The sequence below is a fragment of the Myodes glareolus genome, chromosome 14 (genome assembly GCF_982192425.1).
Source record: "Myodes glareolus chromosome 14, mMyoGla1.1, whole genome shotgun sequence".
Taxonomy (NCBI): Eukaryota; Metazoa; Chordata; class Mammalia; order Rodentia; family Cricetidae; genus Myodes; species Myodes glareolus.
This window is the reverse complement of record NC_142039.1, coordinates 42,321,717-42,348,139: the sequence shown is the minus strand read 5'-3', so window position 1 is coordinate 42,348,139 and position 26,423 is coordinate 42,321,717. Positions and strand designations below refer to the sequence as shown.

The 26,423-nt window shown below is 42.9% G+C and overlaps 1 protein-coding gene across 3 annotated transcripts; it reads left to right on the top strand.

Moving 5' to 3' along the window:
- The first annotated feature begins 12,929 nt into the window (after nucleotides 1-12,929).
- Gmnn (geminin DNA replication inhibitor) lies at nucleotides 12,930-22,749 on the top strand. 3 transcript variants are annotated; one of them, XM_048428110.3, is made up of 7 exons: nucleotides 12,930-13,067; nucleotides 14,426-14,483; nucleotides 17,261-17,338; nucleotides 18,263-18,398; nucleotides 21,022-21,104; nucleotides 21,330-21,440; nucleotides 22,362-22,749. In XM_048428110.3, exons 2-7 carry the CDS (start codon nucleotides 14,433-14,435, stop codon nucleotides 22,521-22,523), a joined length of 621 nt encoding a protein of 206 aa, XP_048284067.3. In that variant the 5' UTR covers nucleotides 12,930-13,067; nucleotides 14,426-14,432; the 3' UTR covers nucleotides 22,524-22,749. The 3 variants fall into 3 exon arrangements, with proteins under 3 accessions (XP_048284067.3, XP_048284068.3, XP_085555442.2); XM_048428111.3 differs by lacking the exon at nucleotides 12,930-13,067 and adding an exon at nucleotides 13,364-13,505; XM_085699316.2 differs by lacking the exon at nucleotides 12,930-13,067 and adding an exon at nucleotides 13,633-13,724.
- Nucleotides 22,750-26,423: the final 3,674 nt, after the last annotated feature.

Genomic DNA, 26,423 nt, shown 5'->3' with positions numbered 1-26,423 from the left:
CATGGCCCCCACCAGGAGGAAAGGGATGCCTGTCCTCTGGGGTTTGAGACATTTCTCTCTGATAAGTCTCTCAGTCCCCTTGGGGGTGACCTGATTGAAATTCTTGTCAACAGGACTCTAATCCTTCTTTGTTCCCTTTGACACTAATCCTCCTTCTGGAGGTCTCCTACTGCCCTTTCAGGACATCTCCTTTTTGGTCAGCTTTACCTCTTTTACTCTTGACCATGGGCTCTTCCCACTCAAAACCTAACCCCTCACCTCCACTTGCTTGTCTGCTCGTGTTTCTGTCTCCCCTCAGATTTAACGATGTCGTTAAGTCTTACTGTCTCGTTTTACCGCAACACGACTTGGCCTCAAGTCCAACTTGTCAGTCAGTCTCAGTGGCCAAAAATTGGTACATTTGACTCCCAAATCCTCATTCATCTTGACAAACAATGCCACACATGGGTCTGAATCCACGCATGTGTGGGCTTTCTCAGCTCTCCGTTCTCACCCTTCCCTCTGGAACTCATGCTATGTTCACCAGGTTCTCCTGGCAAAAGCCAAATCCCCTCCCAAAGCTGACCAGGCCTTGGCGCCCTCTGCTCCTACCCTTTCCAACTTCCACACAGAGGATCACCCTTCCGCGCTCTCTCAGCCAGCTCCTTCTCCTCATCCTAACTTGACCTCAACTGCCCTTATGTCATCAGCCGCACTCTCCACAGCACTTCCTGTGGCTCACACCCACTCCTGTACCGCTGGCATTTATCCCCTCAGGGAAGTGGCGATGCTCACTTTATCTATGGCAGATCTCTCCCTGGTGGAAAGGCACTTTGTTTCTTTCTCTGGTGACCCTTCTAACTTCACCAAAGAGTTCAGCTGCCTTGACCAAACCTATCACCACACCTGACAAACACTGTAGCAAAGCCCTGGATGCAGGCTGCTTTCTACCAATGGTGGGCTCTCTCCAGAGCAAATGCCTGGAAATAGAGTTGCTAAGCCAGCCGCTGATGCACTGTATTTCCAGAAATGGATCCTTGCACCAGCCAGGTGGGTCGGCAGGACTCCTAATCATTTGCCTCTTACCAGCTACGCACAGGCACCTGTTTTGTTTCAGCCTCACCAAGAGGGAGTCATTTCGGTTCTGTTGCTATACGGAAACTGTCGCCACCCTTCAGGCTTAACCAGAGTGTGGTTATTGTCCTTTGCACCAGGAATGTGAGGACAGTTCAGCTGGGCCAGTGCGCAGGGTCTCAGGGCTGATAATGCATTGCAGCCTGTGTTGCTCCTGGAAGCGTCACTGGAAGATTTTTGTTTGTTTCATTCATTTTGTAAACTCATTGATTTAGGACTGTCGTTCCCAGCAGTTTGCTTCTTCAAGACCAGTAAGAGAGTGACTCTGGCCTCTGGAAAGTCCAGACTGTTGACAGGCACCCTATTGATTAAATCAGGGCCACAAGAATAACCTCCCTGCTGATTAAAAGCAATTTACTGATGAAAGACCTTAATTAGACCCATAAAAATCTCACGGCTGTTCCTGTATAACCTAAGGTAACCTTGGGCACAAGGCCAAGGAAAATGTGGGACATTTTAGAAGTCTGGCTGTCACAGTATGGTGTCAAGAATTTGTGCTGGTGGTGATATGCTGAGACATGTTTCTGTTTTAATTTGCAGATCTCTGACTGAGCAGAGATGATTGTGGTCTTACAAGGTTAAGGACCATTTCTACATCTTTTTCTGTGACATGCCTATTTACTAAAAATTAATTATTGTATGTACCGTGTGCACATGCATGCATATCATGGCATATGTGTGGAGGACAACTTAGTAAAATTGGTTCTCTTCTTCTAACTTTACATGGGTTCTGGAGATTAAATTCAGGTCTCCAGGATAAGGAGGTGTGATGATTCGAATAGAATTGGCCTCTATACTCTCATAGGGAGTGGCACTATTAAGAGACATGGCTTTGTTGGAGTGGGTGTGGCCTTATTGGAGGAAGTGTGTCACTGTTGGGGCAGGCTTTGAGATTTCCTATGCTCAGGACGCGTCCCAGTGTCTCAGTCCAATTCCTGTTGCCTGCAAGACGTAGGACTCTCAGCTACTATTCAGCACCACAAATGCCTGCACACAGCCATGCTCTTCACCATGAAGACAATGCGCTGAACTTCTAAACTGTCAGCAAGCCACCCCAATGAAATGTTTTCTTTATTAGAGTTGCCATGGGGGGCTGGAGAGATGGCTCAGTGGTTAAGAGCATTGCCTGCTCTTCCAAAGGTCCTGAGTTCAATTCCCAGCAACCACATGGTGGCTCACAACCACCTGTAATGAGGTCTGGTGCCCTTTTCTGGCCTGCAGACATACACACAGACAGAATATTGTATACATAATAAATAATTAAAAAAAAAGAGTTGCCATGGTCATGGTGTCGCTTCATAGCAATAGAAACCTTAACCCTAGGATAGGAGGCAAATGCCTAGTGCGGGAGAATTGTCTATATTCTGTCAATCATATTTTAATAAAACGCTGATTGGCCAGGCAGGCAGTATAGGCGGGAAAGCCAGACAGGAAGTAGGGGTGGAGCAAAGAGACTGGGAGTATTCTGAGAAAACAAGAAGCTTCCTCCGCCAGTTCTGCCCAGACCACTGGAGAGGAAAGATGTAAGCTGCCCTGCTGGAAAAGGTACTGGGCCATGTGCTAACGTAGATAAGGATAATGGGGTAACATAAGTTATAAGAACTAATAAGTAGCCTGACCAAATGGGCCAATCAGCTTTATAACTTATAGAGATCTCTGTGTGATTGATTTTCTTTGGGACTTGCCGGTTGTGGGGTACCGGGCGGGGAACAGAAACCCCAACAAGCTGGCCCTCATGTTACAAATGCCGTTACCTGCTGAGCCATCTCACCCACCCTAAAGTGTCTCTTGTTGACTTTGGTTCATTTTCTACTGGGTTACTTGAGACGGGGTGTCATGTACCCCAGGCTAGCCTGGAAAGCTTGCTCCTCCTGCCTCCATCTCCCAAGACTTGTGATTAGAGGTCCACACCACCGTGTTCAGCCTTTTTGCTTCCTTCCCTTTCTTCTTCCTTTCTTTGTTTTTGAGAAAGGGTCTGACTGTGTAGTCAAGGTTTGCCTCAAACTTGTAGCAATCCTCTGCCTCAGGCTGCCAAGTGCTAGTCTTACAGATATGAGCTACCACACACATGTGACTTTGCTGGTTTGGGGGGTAAATTTTGGTGTTTCAGAACTTTATATTAGATTAAGTTGCTTGAAGAGTTCACTCTGGGATGTTTAAAGTAAAATATACTAAAACCAAGAGTCAAGGTATCATATCATTAACAGGAAGCTGTTTTTACACAGGTAAAAAAATGTACTCCGTATTTTCAGACAAACATGAGTCCTGAGCATTGCAATGATCTTGAGGTTTTGCCCTTTGCTTTTCATGCATTCCAATAGGAACTGATGTCTGGAGTACATACATCGGAGTCTGCGATGGTTAATAACCCCGGAGTATTGGATATTGTGATTGTTAATACCGATTGTCAACTTGCTGGGATTTATGACCACTCTGGAAACTTGTCCATGAGGAATTGTCCAGATTATGTTCACTGAGGTGGGAAGAACCACTGTAAAAGAAGGCAGAACCATTACAGGGTCTGGGATCCTTGACTGAAGTAAAAGAAGAAAGTCAGCTGAACACACACTTTCATTGCTGTTTCAGTTAGCTTTTCTATTGCTGTGAAAAGAGACCATGACCACATTAACTCCTATAAAGAAGAATATTTAATTGGGTGGCTTACAGTTTCAGAGATTTAGCTCATTATTATGGTGGGACATGGTGGCATGCAGGCAGAGATGGGGCTGGAGAAGCTGAGCGTGCTCTGAAGACCAGGCTGGCCTGGATCTCAGTGTTCTACCTGCCTCTGCTCCTGCGTGCTGTGATTAAAGGCATGCGCCACCACCACCCAGCTCCCCTTAGTGATTATTTCAATGAAAATATCAGATCTAAATATCACCTGTAAACACCACTTCTATGTAAAAGCTATGATACTACTAGAGATGAGCCATGGTGATAGATTGCAAAGCCCTGGGTTCTATCCCTGGCACCATTAAAAGAAATTAATCAGGTATATTATCACTGAGCTACATAAAAGTTTCTATATCTAATATTGTAATATCATAGAATAATGTTATTATTCAAAATTCCTTTTTTCCTTCGATTCTTAGAATTGGTGAATTAAGTCATGAACTACATATTGTACTTAGTAATATATCTCATTTTTAAAAAGATTTATTTTATTTTAAATCGTGTGCATGTGGGTATCCGCACACAGGTGCAACACTGCAGAGGGCAGAGGTGTTAGATCCCCTGTAGCTAGAGTTGCAAGTGGTTGTATGCACCTGATGTGGTTACTGGGACTTGAACTTGGATCCTCTGAAGACCAGTGCACACTCAAGTGCTAAGCCAGCTCTCCAGCCTCCATGTACCATGCCTGTTTTCCATAAATCTTTCCCCCATTTCTCAGTATCGAGGCTCAAACTCAGCCCTGCTTATCCCTCCTCTTCTCTTTGTTCTCCCCTCCCCTTTCCTTCCTTCTCTCCTCCCCACACCCCAGGGCACTGCAGTATGTAGTTCATACAGATTCATGCTTTTGGTCTGTCTTCACCACAGCGTCTGTGAGTGCTGGCACTATGCCTACCCCTCCTGCTTTTTAACCCTTATCTTGTCATTTATTTGTTGGGGGACCAAGTTATTTGCCCTGGACAATTTTTATACTTTGGCTTTTGACATCATCCCCATGGTGTAGCTCTACAGTTTGTCTCTAGTATTTCCTTAGATTGGCAGTAAATATTCAATGTAGATTTAGTTTGGGGAGCAGGGGGTGAAATTCTTCGTAGTTGTACTTCTCTACCTCTTCTTTAAAGACTTATTTTATGTATATGAATGTTCGATCTGCATGTCTGTACACCCATGCGGACTTGCAAAACACACACACACACACACACACACACACACACACACACAGTTTCCAGGTAGAAGTCAACAAATCATTATTTACATGCAACCTTGGTGATTTGAAAGTGAACTCTGAAATCTGACATTCTCATGTTAGAAGATTAAGGAGCAGCTGGACTCTCCAGAGTTCTCGCTCTGCAGCTCCACAGATGGCAGCCCTATAGGAATGGCAGCCCTTCTTGGCACTTACTTTGCATAAACATTTACCTGTCACTTTACCTCTTATGATTTGAGTATGATTAGAAAACAAATGATTTATATTGTCATCACAAATTGGATCATCTCTTGGGTATAAAATAATTACGTTTATTGTAAGGGGACAAAAAAAACCCAATAAGGATTTAATGAAGGCAGCGATACTCCTACTACTTAGAATTGATTCTAAGGAAATGTGTTGCTCAGCATGGTGGTCCAGGACTTAGGAGACTGAGATAGGAGGACTCCTCAAGTGCAAGGTCAGCCTGAGCTACACGGTGAGTACCAGGCCAGCTAGACAATAAGGTACACATACATAGTACCAGAATTTGGGTAGAAGGAAAAGGAGAGTCATGAGTTCAAGGCCATCCTAGGCTACATGGAACTCCATCACAAAGACAACAACAAAAGAAACATGTCTTTCTATGAGACAGGGACCTGCATATTCAGCCACTTTATGGTTTCCACCAAGAGAATTTAACCAAAGCCATGATATTTCTCCATACTGAGATCTTTTCAAAATATTTTATTTAACACATGCATAATTTTAGCCAATACAGACAACGCCTTGGGCCTCTTATTTTTAATACATATTATTTTTATTCATATGTATGTATGTGTCAGTGTGAGTGAATGCCACACTCGTGCAGGTGCTCAGCTGAGGAGGCAAGAAGGCAGAATTGGATCTCTTGGAGCTGGAGTCACACACGCCTGGGAGCAGCTCAGTATGGGTGCCAGGAATCCGTGTCCCCAGAAGAGCAGTAAGCACTCTTAACTGATTACCCATCTCTCCAGTTGGTCAGGCCTTTGTGACAAAGGCAGAAAGCAGCAGGCATCTGACACATAACAGCTCAGCTCCCCGTAAGTCTAAGTAAGCAATTGAAGGCATCAGCTGAGTCAGTCTCATGCCACAGGGAAGAACCAGGGCCAGCAAGAAGACCACCAAGAGCAGAGCAGACCCAGATCTGTCTCTGCTTGCTTTGCAGATATAGTTTAACTTAGTCATGTGGCAACACAACAAAAATAATCCCACCACCTGGGTGTAACATGAGGGCCGGGCTTGTTGGGGTTTCTGTCCCGCCCGGTCCCCCAGCCATTTTGTCCCAGAGAAAATCACACAGAAATCTTCATAAGTTATAAAACTGATTGGCCCATTAGCTCAGACGTCTTATTAGTTCTTGTCACTTATATTAACCCATTATTCTTACCTATGTTAGCCACATGGCTCGGTACCTTTCTCAGCAGGGCAGGTCACATCTTGCTTCTTCAGTGATCTAGGCAGAACTGGGAAGAATGGGCTTCCTCCTCCCCAGCATTCTCCTATTCTCATCACCCTGCCTCTACTTCCTGTATGGTTGACCCGCCTATACTTCCTCCCTGGCCAATCAGCGTTTATCTAAAACATGATTGACAGAATACAATTATCTCACACCACCTGGGAGGTTGAGGAAGAAGAAAAAGAGATCAAGGCCAGCTTGGGCTTCATAGTGAGACCTGACCTCAAAAAACAAACAAGCAAACAAGACCCCACAAAAATAAGTCAGGATCATCCCAGTATTCAGAAGACTGAAACAGCAGGAGCTTGAGGTCAGCCTGTGCTCTTATAATCCTCCCGTCTCAGTTTTCTGAGACTCAGTTTTACAGATGGGTGCTAGCACAGCTGGAGGATGGTGTAATTCATTTTCTTAAGATTCATCTTTATTTTTAATTGTGTGTACGTGCATGTAAATTCAGGTGCCCTTTGAGGCTAGAGGTGGAATTGGAGTTATAGGAAATTGTGAGCTACTCAGTGTGGGTGCGAGGAATTAAACTCAGGTTCTCTGCTAGAGTAGTGCATGCTCTTAACCCCTGAGCCATCTCTCCAGACCTAAGAGTCTTTACTTTTTGATATAGGACCGACCTTCCTTCCTTCTTTCCTTCCCTCTTTCCTTCCTTCCTTCCTTCCTTCCTTCCTCTCTGATGTGGGATTTCCCCTCTGTATGCTGTGAATATACCTTATTACCATTGGTTAAAGAAGCTAATTTGGCCTATGGCAGGACAGAATAGAGCTAGGTGGAAAAACTAAACTGAATACAGGGGAGAAAGAAGGCAGAGTCAGACAGTTGCCACGTAGCTACTGAAGGCGAAAGACGTCAGAACCTTGCTAGTAGGCCACAGCCTCGTGATGATACATAGATTAATAGAAATGGGTTAATTTAAGAAGTAAGAGCTAGCTAGGAACATGCCTAACCTATTGGTTAAACAGTATTATAATTAATATACTTTCTGTGTAATTATTCAGGTCTGCTGCAGCTGGGAAATAAATAAGCAGTCTTCACTTACATCTCTCTCTTTCTTTCTTTTTGAGACAAGGTCACTCTGTATAGCCCTGGCTCTCCTAGATCTCAATAAGTAAACCAGGTTGACTTCCAACTTACAGATCCACCTGCCTCTGCCTCCCCAATGCTTAGACCAAAGGTGTACACAACTATTCCCAGCTACTAATTTTCTTTCTTAAGTAATGTATTTTTCAAGACAGGGTTTCTCTGTAGCTTTTGGAGCCTGTCCTGGAACTAGCTCTTGTAGACCAGGCTGGCCTCGAACTCACAGAAATCCGACTGCCTCTGTCTCCTGAGTACTGGGATTAAAGTTGTGTGCCACCACAGCCCGGCTAATTTATTTATTTATTTATTTATTTATTTATTTATTTATTTATTTTTTCGAGACAGGATTTCTCTGTAGCTTTGGAGCCTGTTCTGGAACTAACTCTGTAGACCAGGCTAGCCTCAAACTCACAAAGATGTGACCATGGCAACTCTTATAAAGAAAAACATTTAATTGGGGTGACGTACAGGTTTAGCGATTTAGTCCATTATCATCATGTTGGGACATAGTGGTATGCAGGTAGATATAAGAGCTGAGAAGTCTACATCTTTGATCCAAAGATAACAGGAAGTGAACTGAGACACTGAACATGGTTTGAGCATATATGACTCCCCAAAGCCCACCTGCAGAGTGACACACTTCCTCCAACAAAGCCACACCTCCTAAAAGTGCCATTCTCTATGAGTTTATGGGATCCAATTCCATTCAAACCACCCGAGACACTATTTCATATGTTTAAAAGACATCTTTATTTTATTTACATTTTTTGAGATTTTATTTTTTATTTTATGTGTACGGGTGATTTACCTTCATGTATGTCTGTGAATGAAGTGTGTGCAGTGTCTGTGGAAGCCATAGGAGGGTGTCATTTCCCCTGGAGCTGGAGTGACAGACAGTTGTGAGCTGCCATGTGGGTGCTGGGGGTAGAACCTATGTCCTCTGGAAGTGTTTTTAACCCTTGAGTCACCTCTCAGTCACCATCTGCATCTCTAAAAACTATATTGACGCTTTGCTCATTTTCATTTGGAGAGAAAATGAAAGTGAAGTGATTAACAAACTTAGGCAGGAAAATACAAGTAATTACAAGCTGAACCTGGCTAGGCGTGCAGCTGAGTGACAGGCAGCCCAGACTGGCAGAGCAGGAGCTGGAGGTCAACCTGGGGCTACAGAGTGAGGCCCTATCTCCAAAAACCAAAATTGAAAAACAACGGGGGGGAAAAAAAAAAGAACCTAGGGGAACAGTCACATCTCTGCTACATGATCTATCTGTGCCTCTCAGCTCAAAGTCCTTATTTTAGCCGTTTAAAAACTGGTCTGGGTGGGTCTCACTGCTGAGCTCACAAGGTAGAAGGAGGGGACAGACTCCTGTGGGGTTGTCCTTTGACACCCGTCCCCCCCAGAAGGTAATACTCTCTCTCTCTCTCTCTCTCTCTCTCTCTCTCTCTCTCACACACACACACACACACAGAGACAGTATTGAACTATTTTTCCCTTTGCTGCTAGTACTGACATTTTGCCAGTAGAGGGCGGAGGTGAGACACTTTAGGAGTAAATAGGAATGACTTCCTGCTTCTGCTCAACTTCTGAAATGCACCAAGGTCCCACAGTTGACACAGATGACAGGGACTTGTGTCTCCTGGGCACCAGGTAGGTAATGAGCACAGGAAAAGCAGCATTGAGAGGCCACTGGGCCTGATGTGGTGATGCCCACTTGTAATGGTAGCACTCAAGAAGCTGAGTAGGACTATTACATGCTACATAGAAAGGAACAGACACAGACATCCACTCCTCATTGGGCTGGTTATGTAGCTCACTGGTAAAGCACTTGCCTGGAGTTATAGTAACGCACTCACCATCAAATCTGCTAAAGTCATTGCTTGTGTTAATGACAGCTTATAAGACCTCATTGCACACATTCCTCTTGTTCATGTTGTGGGGGGGGCAGAGCAACTTGATTTCCTTGGCAGCTATTATATCTCCCTGGCCACATAGGCCAACTTCAGCAAAAGGACTGTCACTCAACCGGGTAGTGCTCTTATACCAGCATAAGCTCCCTTGAAGTCTGGAGACATAACAGTCTTCATAGTGAATAGCCCTGACTTCCTTTTTTTTTTTTTTTTTTTTTTTTTAAGGCAGGTCTTCCTCTGTAGCTTAGGCTTGCTTGTAATTATTAATCATGTAGCCAATGCTGGCCTTAAATTTGTAATGATCCTCTTGTCTTTCCCTCTTAGGTCCTAGGATTACAGGAATGAGCCACCATGCCCGCCTTTTCTTTACTTGTCTTTGAGATCAGATGTAACATGACTGGGCCGGCTTGTTGGGATATCTGTCCCGTCTGGTACCCCACAATCGGCAAATCCCAAAGAGAAATCACACACAGGACTCCATAAGGTTATAAACTGATTGGCCCATTTGGTCAGGCTTCTTGTTAACTCTTATAACTTATGTTAACCCATTATTCTGATCTATGTTAGCCACACGGGCTCAGTACCTTTCTCAGCTGGGCAAGTTACATGCTGCTGCCTCTTCGGTGGTCTGCACAGGAATGGCAGAGGGACCTTCCTCCTCCGTAGCCTTATTCTATTCTCATTGCCCCGCCTCTACTTCCTGTCTGATTGACCCGCCTATACTTCCTGCCTGGCCAATCAGCGTTTTATTAAAATATGATTGACAGAATACAGATCATTCTCCCACACCAATCAGATCTGGCTTGAGGCTTGCCATGTGGACAGGCGGGACTTGAACTTGCAGTGATTCTCCTGCTCAGACCCTAGACTAACAGCTGGTAACACTGGCCAGTGCTGACCACCAAGGACTCCCCAAACGTCGGTCGCAGCTGGGCTCCCTAGGCTCCCTAGAGCTGTAGTGCCTGTAGGGTTAAGGCTCTGGGTACTGAGGACCGTGCAGCTTTAAAGGGCCTCACTCGCTGCTATCCCCTCCTCTTCAGCCGCTGCAAAGCACTGAGGGAGCCCAAAGCGGATTTCTGTCCTGGTGGAGCACAAGGGTGACAACTAATCGCTATCAGTGTCAGCAGAGGGCAGCAGTCAGCAGCTCCCGGCCATACTGCCCCCCCCCCCCCCCCCCCCCCCCCCCCCGGGCAGCTTTATCATAGAGTGCTTCCTCTGAGAGCTTCCCTGTGAAGAGCTTTCTCTGGTACCCTGAAAGGTTATCGTCAAGTTCTACAGAGCATATATTTCCAGAAAGTTCCATGGGTGGGGTCCCATAGGGTATGCAGTTTCTCCACGGTCTGGATCTCACATTTAGGTGGAAAGGGTAGGAGTTGTTCCTTATGTCTTTTCTTTTCTGTTCTTTGTTACATTTACCTACTCGTTGTGTGTGTGTGTGTGTGTGTGTGTGTGTGTGTGTGTGTAGGTCAGAGGAGAACTTGCAAGAGTCAGTTTTGTCCTACCATGTTGCTCCTGGGTCATAGTCTGTAAACACTCCATTTGCTGAACCATCTCCTTAGTCCTCTTAGATTCTCTTTTTTTTTTGGCATTTTGAAATAGGGTCTAACTACATAGCTCAAGCTGACTTCAAATTCAAGATTCTCCTGCCTCAGGTTACTATTGAGATTAAAGGTATAAGCTGTCTCACCCAGATTCATATTACATTCTTCAGGAAAATTGTCTTTAAAACCATGGAGCAGCAGCCAGGCACTGGTGGCTCACGCCTTTAGCCTTTAATCCCAGCACCCTGGAAGCAGAGATAGGCGAGTCTCTATGACTACAGAATGAGTTCCAGGACAGCCAAGACCACATAGAGAAACCCTGTCTGGGAAAAACAAACAAACCCCCCTCTGAGTAGCAAGACTGATGAATTCCCCCCCCCCCCCCAGGCATTCTTTCCTCACCCAGACATGAAGTCCAGATCTCATTGGCGCATGAGTGGATGGGAAGTTATGGGTGCTCCAAGGACAGATCATACATGCAGCTCCTCTGGAACTTGCCAGGGGATTTGGGACTGAGAGGTGATGAACTGATAACTGGCAGAACCATAGAATCCAGGTCTTTATGTGTGGAAAAAGGAAAGTTTTTCATTTAGCGGGATTTGTGCTGGTTAAAGGGAAACAGCATGTGTGAGATAGTTCGCATGCATATGAATGTTTTGCTTGCATGCATGGGATCTGCTGCCTCACACTCTTGCCGCCACGCCTTGTCCACCATGGTGGATTGTACCCTCCAATTGTGAGCACGAACAAACCCTCCCTGAAGCTGCACTTGTCAGGTATTGTCAGCAACAAGTAACAAATACGTTGACTTTTCTCAGCCTCTAGACCACTGGGATTCCCTAGACACAAGTTCTGTTTCCTTCTAAATCGTTATTGGCTAATAAGGTAGATCCTGGACTTAAGTAACCATATCTGCGTTCTGTCTATGTAACCTGGCTGGCTGTGAACTTAGGATTTTTGGGCTGCCTATATGTTTTAGTATTCAGGAACTCCTTATAGTGCATCCCTCCTTTTGTTTTCCAGATTTATTGATGTGTAATTTCCAATTTTAAAAACTTCTGCATATGACTGTGTTGCCTAAATGATTCACGTTCACCCTGGTGCCCATGGAGGAATCAGATCCTTTGGAACTAGAGTTAGGGATGGCTGTGAGCCACCATGTCTGTGTTGGGAACCAAACCCAGGTCCTCTGTAAGAACAAGCACTCTTAACCAATGAGCCACCTCATTAACCAGTTGAGGTATAACTCATATACAGTAAAATTCATATGGTTAAAATTTCCTCAGTTTCAACTTTTGTTAGCTTGCACTGGGCCCATGTTTTCCCAGTATGACTTTCTGTTCTAGCCATCATATTTCATCTGTTTATTTACTTCATTTCATGTGTGCATCCCTGTCCATGGGTGTAGGCATGCATGCCTGCATGTATGTCTATTAAAAACTAAACATACGCTGTGGGGTGGTGGCACACTCCGGAGGCAGAGGCAGGCGGATCTCTGAGTTCAAGGCCAGCCTGGTCTACAAGAGCTAGTTCCAGGACAGGCTCCAAAGCCACAAAGAAACCCTGTCTCAAAAAAACAAAACAAAAACATCGTTCCAGGACAGCCAGGGCTACACAGAGAAACCCTGTCTCGAAAACAAACAAAAAACTAAACATAGAATACACAAATAAAATACCTTTGAAAAATATATGTATATTCCGTGTTTGCCGCCAGTGAAAGTAGGTCCTTTGTCCTCCCAGCAGAGTACCTGTAGAGGACTGAAGCCATGAGCTTCTGGCAGACGGTCAGAAGGTAAGGAAAGAGGACCCAGACCTCTAGCCAAGGGGAACCCTAGTGACTTAACCAAAGACTACAGGCGCCGCGGCCGACTGCGCAGGCGCACGGAATCCAGTGCGCGGTGGGCGGCGGCAAGAGGCGATTGGCTGGCTGCCGAGGCCCCACCTCTCATTACGTCAGCTACCCGGTCGGTCCGCAGGTTCGGGTCGTTCTGGCGCCGTTGCTCCCGGCGTGCTGCCAGGGGGTCGTCTCGCTCTTTCGCTCGCCCGGAACGGAGCACCGTGGCCTGTGAGTCCAAGGGCGCGGGGGTGGTGGTGGGGGTGGTGGTGAGAGCAACTCCGGTAGCGGTGTCGCCCGTCTGGCCCGAAGCCGGGCCTGCCTCGACAGCCTCGGGGAACCGGCCGGGAGAGGCAAGGACCTGAAGGGATCCGAGTCTCGGCCCGTAGTCTCGGTCCCGTAGCAAGGCAAAGCTGGGCGAGCTGAGAGGAGGGGCTGCGCCATTGCTGGGGTCGGTTTTGGCGCGCTCTGGCGTTCGCGCTTCCTATTGGCTGGCGCGCGCCGCGTTGGGCGGGGCTAGCGCTCCCGGGAAGGTTTGCTGCCGCTGGGTCTCACGGGGTTTGCCCGGGGCCTGAGCTGGGTTCCTCCGATCCGCTCCAAGGCTGCTGCTAACGCTGCTGCTGGGACAAGGGTCTTGAGTCCTGCCCCTTCCATTCCAGTGATACCAGTGTAGGTGACAGTGGGTTCTCCTCCGACACTGTCCTATGCTCCTGACTAATGATAGCGGGATCTTGGGCCATTGCCTGCATTTTGGGAAACATTGCCCAAGCCTGGGCGTGGTAGTGCTCAGTCTCCAGCACTCAGGACGCCGAAGCCGCAGGTTCTAGGTCACTTTTGCCTGCTTAGCCATCTCGAAAGGAAAGAAGAAACAGATCGAGAGTCTCTCGAGTGGGTTTCCGATAAGGTTTTATTAACGTGAAATAGAGTAGAAAATAGAAGAACTTCACACTGGGTTATAAGCTGTTTGTATTTGCATACATGTGTGGGTGATGAGACACAATGTAAATTATTAACTGCATGTAAGTACCAGGGAAGTTGGTATTAAATTTGCTACGTAGCTGAGGATGACCTTGAATTCAGTTTCTCTGTTTTCCCAGCTGTTCGTTGCCATTAGGCCTGGTTTATGCTGTGCTAGGAATGGAGCCGAGCATCAAGCCATGCTAGTATGCACTCTGCCCACTGAGAGACATCCCCAGCCAAAATTTCTTAGAATTTTTTTTCCTTTTTTTGGGGGGACGACGACGACAGGATGTTGGCTCTGTAGCCTAGGCTGATCTCCAGTTTGATATGTTCCTATCTCTGCCACTGTATTCCAAGGTCACAGTCCGGTGCCACCATGACAGGCAGGATGGTGTTTTTGAGGGTAAATCTGAGCCTGCTTAAGTGCCTGTTTTGATTTTTCTGGTGCCCCTTTCTCAGATCTCTATTCTGTACAGGACACCATGCCATTCTATCAGAGAGTGGTTCTGCTATAAAGCAGTAAGATTTTTGTGGTGTAAATAATTTTAAAAAATGTCTAGACTCTACCTTCAGATACAGACCATACTGGTTTTAAATTGCTTGTTTTTTTTTTTTTAATGTGTTGTCAGCTGAAAAATGAATCCCAGTATGAAGCAGAAACAGGAAGGAGCCCAGGAGAACGTGAAGGTATGTAATGGAGCCTCTTAAATGTACCTGAATTTGTTCGTTTTAATTAAGAGGTAAAGTCTTGTCATGTTGCCCAGGCTGATCCCAAACTCCTGGGCTGAAACTCTTTCTTCAGGTCTTAGAAGGAATTTAAATTCAGGACTCATTATCAGAAGTTGGAAAACTGAGTGTACTCTGGCATTTATTTTGGGGAGAGGGTGTGCAGGGTATCAGATTGTTTCCTGAAAAGGTTAAGGTTTAAACATGAATGAAATGTGGAATCTAGAAGTCTGCTGTTCTAATGTTATCTTAATAATGTGCATAGAGGAAGGAGTGTTATAGAAGAGCCATCCCTGGGTTGTAGTTTATAAAGCTGACACGTGTAAAGTAGAGATACTGGAAGTGGTCCTGTACATGTGTCAGCAACTCAGTTGGCTTCTTTGACCGTTATCAAGATCCAACATTTAGTTTTATTTTCTTCTGTTTAGAGACCTGATTAATCTGTAATCTAAATTATATCTGAAATATTGTTGTAATGTTTGTTCTCATGGCAGTTGGCATTTGTCCCTCGGTTAAATAGTGACATAAGAATCAGCAGTAGAAACTTTACCGTGGGAAAGGTGAACTCTGTGCTGTGGAGTACAGTAACTTTCTCACGCTGGTGTGGTGTCATGTTCTTGCTAACCTTGTTTGAGTATTCACCGTTGTTTGCTATCCCATGGTGCCAGTAGAACTAATGATACTTTTTTTTTTCCCTCTTCAAAATAGAACTTACAAATCAGGAAATATATTGGAACTATTTTCATATTTTAAAGAAGACAAAATTTTATTTTTAGAACAGTAACTTGGGGATTTTAGAGGGTTCTTTGGGGGTGCTGGGTTTGTTTTGAGACAAGGTCTCACTATGTTTGTTGCCTTGGCTATTCTGAAACTCATTGAAATCTGCCTGCCTCTACCTCTGCATCCTGAATACTGGGATGAAATGTACGTGCCACCATGTGGTGACGTGGCTTGTTTTTGTTATTGTTTACTTGTTTGTCTTTTGAGATAGCGTCTAAGTATGTGGTCCTGGCTAGTGTGGCACTCACTGCGGAAACCTCAGACTGGCCTTGAATTCAAAGAGCTCCACCTGCCTCTGCCTGCTAAGTGCTGGGTGGTATGATAGGCTTGTGCTACTCTTGCCAGGGTGTTTTGATTTGTCTAAATCACAGACATTTGATCAGTCTCCTAATGAATGGACTTGTAGCAGATCAGCTTCTGTTGTCAGGTGATAGTTGAGGAGGGGCTATTCATTATATACGCATGCACTTGCTTCCACCTATAATGTGTTCTAGAAGGTATATTCTGGTGCCAGGCATAGTGCTACAAGCCTTTAGTTCCAGCACGGGAGAGGTAGAAGTAGGTGGATCTGTGTGAGACCAAGGCCAGTCAGGGCTATACAGAAAGACCCTGTCTCCAATTAATAAGTAAATAAGTAAAACTTATATTCCTGGGCATGTGAGATACCTGTTGCCAAGCCTGATGACCTGAGTTGGATCTCTGGAATAAATATGGTGGAAGGAGAGAACTGACTTGCAAGTTGTCCTCTGATCTCTGTGTGTACATGTGTGCACACACAAGCAAATATAACAAAATATTTTTAATTGTATTTCATTATTAATGTTTCTGTTTGACCAAACCAGGTGGTAGTGGTGCACACCTTTAATGCCAGCACTTTAATGCCAGGAAGCGGGGGGGGGGGGGCAAATCTCTTAGTTGGATGCCAGCATGGTCTACAGAATGATTCCAGGACATCCAGGGCTACACAGAGAAACACTGTCTTGAAAAAAACTAAAACAACACCACAAACTACTATGACCAAAAACAACCTGGAGAAGAGTTTATTGCAGCTTTCAGGTCTCCGGTCACAGTCCAGCATTGAGGGAGGTCAGAACAGGAACTTGAGGCAGGAACTGAAGCATAGGCCATCTCCTTGCTTGCTCGGTTTGCTTTCTTATTCACCGCAGTACACCTGCCCAGGGATGATAGCACTGGCAACAGCTGAGCCTTCATATCAATCATCAACCAAGAAAATGCCCCCAGCTTGCCTATGGACCATTCTTCATCAATTGAGATTCTCTCTTCCCAGATGTGTCCTGGTTTTTGACACAAACCAACCAGCAGGTTTTTGTTTTTGTTTTTTCCACAAAATGACCATAATGTTTGGGAATATTTAGAGTTCTGAGATGAATCATTTTGATTAAAGAAAAGTATTTTGTGGAATCACCTTTTCTCTCAGTGTTTATCTCTTTTGTAAAGTAGAATGTTTGTAAATCCCAGTGTAGAAGGTTTGTTTTTTTTTTTTAAGAATACAGTTAGTTTTTAATTGAAAATTTGTCATACATCATTTGAATTGTCACTGCCACCATAGAAAGCGTTAATGTGTATTTTAAATAAATAAGATGGGTTGACAATGATTACAGCAAGACTTTGTATTAGAATGAGAAAAGTTATCTGTGTGTGTGATAACTTGGCTTGGGTGATATGACCTACCTATTAATGATTTCTTCAAACTCTAATCTTGGGAAATAAGTTTGCTGGTTGATTAAGCCAACATTTTATTACAATGTCTTATTCTAATACAGCATTGTGATATATATATATATATATATATATATATATATATATATATATATATCTTGTGTTCTTAGTGGGTTTTTTTTTACTCTTAGATTATAATAAGGCTCAGTCTAACTGTATAGAAACTTGGAAAGTAATCATATAGCACTAACCAGATAATGAATCGTCTTGACTTTTAGAATAGTCCTGTCCCAAGGAGAACACTGAAGATGATTCAGCCTTCTGCAGATGGGTCTCTTGTTGGCAGAGAAAATGAGGTATGTGTACAGGGCTAGAGTGGGGAGATGGTCAATCAGCATTAAACAGTTCCCAAGTTTTCTTTTTCTTTCTTTTTTTTTTTTTTAAGATTTATTTATTATGTATACAACATTCTGCCTCCATGTATGCCTGCAGGTCAGAGGAGGAAACCAGATCACATTACAGATGGCTGTGAGTCACTGTGTGGTTGCTGGGAATTGAACTCAGGACCTCTGGAAGAGCAGCCAGTGCTCTTAACCTCTGAGCCATTTCTCCAGTCCCCCCCCCCAAGTTTTCTTAAGTACTAGTTTGTTTTAATTGTAGCTAAACTTTAAAGTCCAAATAGTTGCTGCAAATAAATTTCTAAAATAATATGTATTCTGGTAGATTTTTAAAATTTAAATTTATGGGCTGAAGAGACAGCTCTGTGGTTAAAAGCACACATTACTCTTCCAGAGGACCTAAGTTCAGTTCCCAGTGCCTATGTCAGGCAGCTCACAACTGTCTGTAATTCATCTTTAAAGGGTGGGACACCCTTTTCTGGCCAAGGACTGCGCTCAAATCCATAAACGCACACAAATATAAAAATGTAATTACAAATGCAGTCTTAAAAAATGCAACTATTTATTTTGTGTGTGCACACACCCATGTGGGTATGTATGTGTGTGTTTACATGGGCTTTGGAGCATTTAAGTGCCATAGTACACAGTTGAAGTCAGAGAACATATTTCAGGAATCTACTCTGTCACTGTGTGGGTCACAGGGATTGAATGCAGGTTGTCAGCCTTGGCAGCACATACTTTTATCTGATGAGCCATCTCACCAGCCCTGTTTTGGTAGTTTTGAATTGTATAACTTTAAAAAAAAATCCTAAATACATAAATAACTGAACAATGTAGCTTTCTTGTTTATCAAATCTAAGTAATTTAGCATTTCCATCACAGTTGCCAAAAGGCTTGTCCAAAAGGAAGCTTTGGAATGACCAGTTAACATCCAAGACTTCAAGCTCTGGTTCAGAAAGTAGTGAAAATAAAGACGTTGGAGATGTCGCCCAGGAAGCATTTGATCTTATGATTAAAGGTACGAAAAATGAATATAGCCTTGTCCTGAAAGTTACAATGGAGGTGTATTATTTGGTGGGCTTACTGTTTGATAATTTAAGATTTTGTTTTGTAAATAGGCAAATACTCTAAATTTGAACACATGAACTATTTGTTTGGCAAGACCCCGATATGGGTAAGATATTAAACAACAGGACAGTGACTAAATTGACATCTGTGAGAGTGAATTGCATTGGAATTTTACAAGACCTGGAAATGGGCTTTTTACAAGAAAAGTGATAATAGAAAAAGGATTTGAATATTCCAAGAGGACACAAAGTAATAGGGCCAATAGGAACATCACTGGGGAAAGGGAGATAAAGGTAAAGGAGAAATATACTTTATTGTTCTTTATTGTTTGTTTATTTTTTGAGACAGGGTTTCTCTGTGTAACTCTGGCTGTCCTAGAATTCACTCTGTAGACCTGGCTGATCTTGAACTCAAATCTGCCTGCCTCTGCCTCCCTAGTGCTGGGTTTAGAGTTGTGCACCACCACCTCCCGGCTGAAATACACTTAATAAAAAGTGTATTTAATGGGAGAGTAGTGGAAACCAGAAGAGAAAACTGATAATATGTTAAAATCATTGTGGTGGGCTTTTTTATATGGGGACACAATCTCACTCTGCAGCTCAGACTGTCCTAGAACTCATTGTGTAGCCCCAACCTGGCCTTGAACTCAGGCAGTCTTGCTTCAGTTTTGAAGTTCATTGGCTTGTTCAGGGTCAGTCACAGCAACTTTTGGGTTTGTTCTGAGTTTCCTGGGATGTTGTAAGGAAGTTTAGAAGCACAAAGTACTTTTTTTTTTTTTTTTTATACAGGAAGGACAAAATTGAAAATGGTTGGTCTATTGAACAGAACCACAGCAGCTTTGTAGTACATTCAAAACAGGGCTTGTAATGTTTGTACCTGATTAGGTTAAAATCATTCAGAAATGTTGTTTGTACAGTCATTGGTGATTGTAGATCATTAATCATAGAAAGTACCAGTATAACTATGACTATATATATCATTAGAATTAAAAGACCCACACAGATTGTCTGAATTTTGTTAAATCTTTTGTTGGTACTGTATTGGTGTACTTTTGCAAAGAAAAATCTCCTGTTTTTTAGAATAGAGCAAATGAGTAATATGTTGGTGTTGGGAGGCAGGTTCTTAATAGGGTGAATGGAAATACAAATGTGGAGTGGAGAAGGGAAGGGTGAATTGTTGAATTGGTTGAGAGTATTAGTATAAATTGATTATTGACAACCCACTTGCCAGGAAGGGGGTAGTGCACGTCTTTAATCCCAGCACTTGGGAGGCAGAGACAGGCAGATCTCTGTGAGTTTGAGGCCAACAGACTTCAAAGTTACAGAGAAACCCTGTCTCGAAAAACAAACAAATGAACAAACAAAAAAGTCATTCCACTGAAAGCAAGAAACATACCAGATACACAATTCTTGGTTTGTAAACACTATTCTGCACTGAAGCTCTTGAGAAAATGGCTGACTCCAGCATTCCAGTATCCAGGATACTGTATAGAGTGATCCTTATGTCTCATATCAGAAAATAAGGAAAACGTTGGACATGTTTAAGGGACAGATTCAATTTGAAGAGATGAACACTGATTAAATGTGTGAAATTTTCAGCCTCAAAATGACTAGTGGCAAGAATGACTTCTAATTAAGCGGGCCACGGTGCCGAACACTTGTAATGCATGCTGTTCCTACATAAAGATAGATCACTTCAGAGTCGTTCTCAGCTATTTATCAAGTTCAAGGCCAGCCAGCTTGGGATATATGTCTCAAAATAAAAACAATGACAGCATTGCTTTTGGTACAGTGAAGGGAAAAGAGTATATGAATCTGTAATGGTAGCTTAAGAGAAAATGGAATAGGGAGGATTCCTTTCAAAATCACATCCACAGTAGATTATAGAAGATTAAAGCAAGAATCTCCAGTAGAGTTAAAGTTGTTTGGGAAACAGATTAACCAACTCAAGTTTTACTCCCTAGATCTCTTATTACCAAGGAAAACAAGCTTTACAAGGGAGAAGTTTGGTATATGACCCTCAAATCAAATGATCATATTTTATATTCAATATTGTAACATTTTAGTGTGTATTTCCTGATAATACACTGAAGATACTGTGTATTTTGCAATATTCCTGCCAAAAATGTTGAGCCTGAAACAAATTCAAAATTAAGAACTATATGCAAATTAACTGGTCTAGACGTTTCAAAGGTAGCACTATTTGGGCTGACAGTATAGCTCAGTGGTGGTAGAGTCCCTGTCCCCCACAAAGGTCAAATAAAAATGCACTAGCACAAAACAAACCTTGTAAAATGTTAAACCGTATAGGTAATACATCTGCACTTATTTTCCTTCTGTTGCAATTCTTTTCAAGGATTGAAAACTCTGATATGTTGCGGGGAAAATAAAAATTAGGTTGGAATTTTTCAATAGAAACAAATGACTGGGTTGTTTGTAGCAGGAAGTTCTGTGTTTTTGAGATGAGGACTCACTGTGCAGTCTAGGCCTCAGACTCCTGAGTGCTAGGAGTAGAGACATGTGCTCCACCACAGCCAAAGGTTTACAGTTATGGAAAACACTGATTTATTCCAGAAAATCCATCCTCTCAGTATTGGAAAGAAGTGGCAGAACAACGGAGGAAAGCTCTCTATGAAGCACTTAAAGAAAATGAGAAAGTACGTATTGAATTCTTACCATTTCATGGGTTCTGGTAGTGTTCTTTTCCATTTCAGCATAGTTGGACTGGTAGACCAGCTTGAGTGTTGGTCCAGTGTAAATTTGACTACATGAGCAAAATGAGCCCTGCTGTGTTACTGCGTGGGTTTGCCAGTGATCTGATTGGAGGGTTCTGGAGATCAGAGCAGATCTATGGAATACTAAACTTTATTTTCATTTTATAGCTTCATAAAGCAATTGAACAAAAGGACAGTGAAATTGCCCGCCTGAAAAAGGAGAATAAAGATTTGGCAGAAGTAGCAGAACATGTACAGTACATGGCAGAAGTAATTGAGGTAGGTAATTCCATATTCATTGGATTCAGAGTCATGAAGGCAGTGTTTGGTCAGCACCATTGAGTTTCTTGGATAGAGAAGGTTATTTATCCTGTCAGGATTTTATTTTCCTTACCTGTAAAATGGTAGTAATAAGCCCACATCTGAAAAAGATAAGAAAAGTTACTCCATTGCACAGTTAACACATTTCTAGGTTCTAGTTCGTATAAGCATATCAGCTGCCATTTAGAAAACAAATAGGCTTTATCTGACTTTAGATTCAGGAAATAGCTGATGTGTTTCAAAGTCAGCCTGATTTCTCTGACTTTACCAGGCTTTACTTGATAAATGCTCTCAGCCTTTTTTGTATTTATAAAGCAAATCCATCTTACCATTGGGAAGAAAGCTTTTCAAATCAAATCTTCTTGCATTAAATTACTGCCTTAACATTTTAGAACCATGGCATGTTGTTATTTTAAGACTTTTTGTAAAAAATTATTTTTAATTATGAGTAAGTGTGGCCTGGAGCGAGAGTGATAGACACCTGCTATGGGTGCTGGGAATAGAAGTCCGGTCCTCTGGAGGACCATGCTCTTAATTTTTGAAGTACTGAACTAGTTCTCTGTGTTGACTTTAAAAATATGGTCCCCAACTGGCTAGAAATTAAGAACATACAGTTCTGTGGTTTCAGAGAAGTGCCAGGTTAGGTTGTGCTTTGGAAGCAGCTCAGTCAGTGCTTTAAAAAAACAAACAAAAACCCCAGCAAATTGCTAACTGGACTTGCTGAAATATGTGACACTTGTAGAGACTTTGATATACCACTGTAAAAGTGAATTTATTGGGGGTATTATAACATTGGTGGGTTGCTGTATCAGTATACTGATTAATAGTGGGTTTCCGTTTCAAGATTTTTACAATAAATTGCTGATTTTTCCTTAAAAGAGGCTGAGTAATGAACCTCTGGATAGCTTTGAATCACCGGATAGTCAAGAATTTGATTCCGAAGAGGAAATTGTTGAGGATTCTGAAGTGGAAGACTCAGAAGTTGGAACACGTGTTGAAGAGACTGTGTCTTCCTCCACGGATGACAAACCATGTACATGAAGTGTGAAATACACTGTCAACCTTGCCCTTCGGTCTGGCTCTTGGTAAATGAACTACAAGATGCAAGTTTTGGACTCCATGTTTGAATCCTGGGGCTAGTACGCATTAAAATACAGATAGTATGTATTTTTAATCTGTTGTTTTATGTAAATAGCATTTTCATTTTCTCAGTGTCAGATGTGACTTGTGTAATAATTAAATTAATAAACTTCAATTTCCTATTGAACATGGTATATCTTGGAGACTTCAGTGTATCCAGTTTGTAGAAAATGCACCAGTTTCTATAGTATTTTATTATTTCACTGTTGTAAAAGTGGGAAATGAACTCTTGTCTGGAGCTGATGTAAGATAAACTCTATCTGATCTCAGGATCACTATGAATGCTGTTGATTTTTATGTTTGCATATTCTTACTCTGTCGTAAGAATGTGAGTAAATATGAGTAAGAATTTGAGTAAAGCATCTGCTTTTCTAAGACTTCCCCAAGTGAATTTGATTAGCCAGGCTAAGGCTTGCCTAACTGGTATGGCCGTCCTGTTTTGAACCTTCCAAACCATCAGTACTAGGTGATCGGGATGGTCCTCAGAAGCAAAGTGGCGAGGGGAAGTGCAGGGAGAAACTCAACATAGCTGAAATTTGGAAGCTGTGTACAAGTGTGTAAATATCAAAGGAGGAAGGAGAAGACAAGAAACATTGCTAGTAAAGCATGGGTGAAATATGCTCTGATGGACATGGATGTATTTTTATGTAAATTGACAACAAATAGCATCATCAACCTTTACTTTTATTACCCTATTTACTGTGTATATGAATGCCAGAGGTCAGCTTGTGGGGCTCAGTTCTTCCACCTTGTGGGTTGGTTGCAGAGGGGTTGCCAGGCCTGCTGAGCCATGTGCCAACCCCAACACTGGCCTTTGAAGGGTTATTTTAGGCACATTTTCTTATAGAACTTTAGTTTTCCTGTCTCTAATATTGAGGTAAACCTATTTTAGTATTACTGTGATGAAAAAGGCTACTGAGTCTGAACTAAGTGCTTAAAAGAAAGAAGCTGTTATTGGGCTGGGGGTGTATCTCAGTTGAGTTTAGCATGCACAAATCCCCAGCTGCATAAACCAAGTGTAGTGGTGGACACTTGTAATCCAGTGCTTTGGGAGGTGGAGGCAGGAGGTTCGGAAGGCCAGGGTTCTGCTACGTAATGAATTCAAGGCCAACCTGGAAGCAGGAGACCCTGTCGCAAAACAAGCCAGGGAAATGGCTCAGTGGAGAGGAACACTAGCTGTCAGAGCCCATGGACCTTGAGACCCTCCCCCCATACCCCTTTTTTCTTTCTGGTTTGTTTTGTTTTTGAGACTAGGTTTCTCTGTGTAACTGACTGTTCTGGAACTCTCTATGTGTACTAGGCTGGCCTCTGACTCGGGAGATCCACCTGCCTCTGCCTCCCCAGAGCACTGGAGTTCTAGGATTAAAAGGTGTTTGCTAACGCGCCCAGTTAATGGAACTTGTGCTTTTAAGACCAGCTAGATGCTCTGCAGTCCCAGCACACTTCCATGTGGAGACAGGAAGCAGGGACGAGCTCAGCTGCTGTCTAGCCTGGGGTATGCAGAGCAGCAGGAATGACAACCACCTCAGGAAAGGTGTCCTCTGACCATTTATGTGCCTTGGCATGTGTGCCATACTCAAGTAAATAATAACTATTCTGTTGTTTTGTTTTTTTGGTTTTTCAAGACAGGGATTCTCTGTAGCTTTGGAGCCTGTCCTAGAACTAGCTCTTGTAGCCCAGGCTGGCCTTGAACTCACAGAGATCCACCTGCCTCTGCCTCCTTTAATCCTGGGATTAAAGGCGTATGCCACTACCGCCTGGTTTATGATAATAACTATTTTAAAGACAAAAATGGAAGCTATTACTAATAACTTTGTTCAATAGAATTTGGGGATGATGGTGACATACTTGTGTTATACATTGCAGGAACCACTAGATCAGCATTCAAAATAGTGTGAATGGAAATCGATTTTTAGTGTATGTTTTATAAACCTTGAGACTAGTGGCTACTAGGAGATGGTGACCATGCATATCTTAAAGATTGCATTAAAGAATCAGCAAATTAACTTTCATAAATATTTGGGATAGGGCAAGGGGGAGAATCTGTTGTCACAGTTAGATTGGTAAGTGGAGCTGTGTGCTTAGGTTAGTTACATAAGATAATAGGTTTCAGGGTAATGTTTCATACATGCCATGCTGTGGCCTTAGCCCTTTCCACATTTCCTCCTGTCCCCTTTTTGTTGATCTCCCCTCTCAGATAGTTCTGCTTTCATACACATGTATTCCATTCATCTCTTTCCTCCTCTTCTGGTTATAAAAGAGTTTTTTGTTTTTGTTTTTCGAGACAGGGTTTATCTGTGTAAAAGCCCTAGCTGTCCTGGAACTGCTTGCCTCTCCCTCCAGAGTGCTGGGATGAAAGGCGTGTGTCACCACCGCCTGGCTGGCTATAAAGGAGATTTTTTAAAACAACATGATAATAACTCTTAGGACAAATGTCAGAGCAGGAAAGATTTCTAAAGCAAAATGAAAAAGCCTTAACAATATTTAGGTTTGCAAAAGTTTCTCATACAGGACAGAAGGAGCTAAAATTGTGTCAATAGGCTTTGTAAAAAGTAGAAACTTCTCTTTGAAAAACAGGCAGAGGACAGCTTCTCTGAGATATTTTTCTCAATTTACATAAGATTTTTTGATGTGGGATTCTCTTTGTATGCTAGGACTATGTTTTATTACCATCGGTTAATAAAGAAGCTGCTTTGGTCTATGACAGGGCAGAATATAGCCAGACTGAAAGATATAGAGAGGGAGTAGGCGGAGTCAAGGCAGACACCTTGTAGCTGCTGAAGGAGACAGACTGGAATTTACCGGTAGGTCACAGTCTCGTGGTGATACATAGATGAATAGAAATGGGTTAGTTTAAGATGTAAGAGCTAGCTAGGAATACACCTAAACGATTGAACAGTGTTGTAATTAATACAGTTTCTGTGTAATTTTTCGGGTCTGGGTGGCCAGGAAATGAAGAAGCAGTCTCCATTTACAATTCTCTAAGACTCAGGCTTATGTTGCCACTGTTGGAGAGGCTTGGCCGGCAGTCTTAGAACAGTGGACTGACAAGATGGGAAAGCCTGACAACCTGAATTCAGACCCTGGAGGCCATGGTGACAGGAGAAAACTGACCCTTAATTGTTCTTGACCTGCACGTGTGGGCCTTGGAGTGTGAGTGGCTGCACTTGCTTGCACTAAAACGTTGTTCTGCTAGGCGTGGTGGCACATATCTTTATTCCCAGCACTAGGTAGACAGACACACAGGAGGATCTCTGAGTTTGAGGGCAACCTGGTTACGAAGTGAATTCTAAGACAACAAGGGCTACATAGAGAAATTCTGTCTCACAAAAAAAAAAAAAATCACAACAAAAACAAAAAAACAAATCACAACAAAAAAACTGTCTCACAAAAACAAATCACAACAAAAAAACAACAAAAACAATTTCATGATTGCAATGCTTTCGGAAGTACATTCCAGTGCATTCTGGTGTAGCACCACATTGCCATAGGGCCTTTCATTTTGTTTAACAAACTGTCCCTTCAAAGGAGCTCTCTGGATTTAGCCTTCTGTGGTGGCACGCCTGTAATCGCAGCACTCAGGAGGCAGAGGCAGGAGAATCTCCGAGTTTGAGGTCAGCCTGGTGTACAGAGCGAATTCCACGATTGTCACTTTAAAGTTACATAGTAAGACTCTTGTCTTAAAAAAAAAAAAAAAACCAACCTAACAAAAAACAATAGCAACGAAAAAACCACAATTAAGGTTTTACCTGATAAATCACAGGTCAAGGAATGGCAAGAAATTTGTAACTATCAGCACCA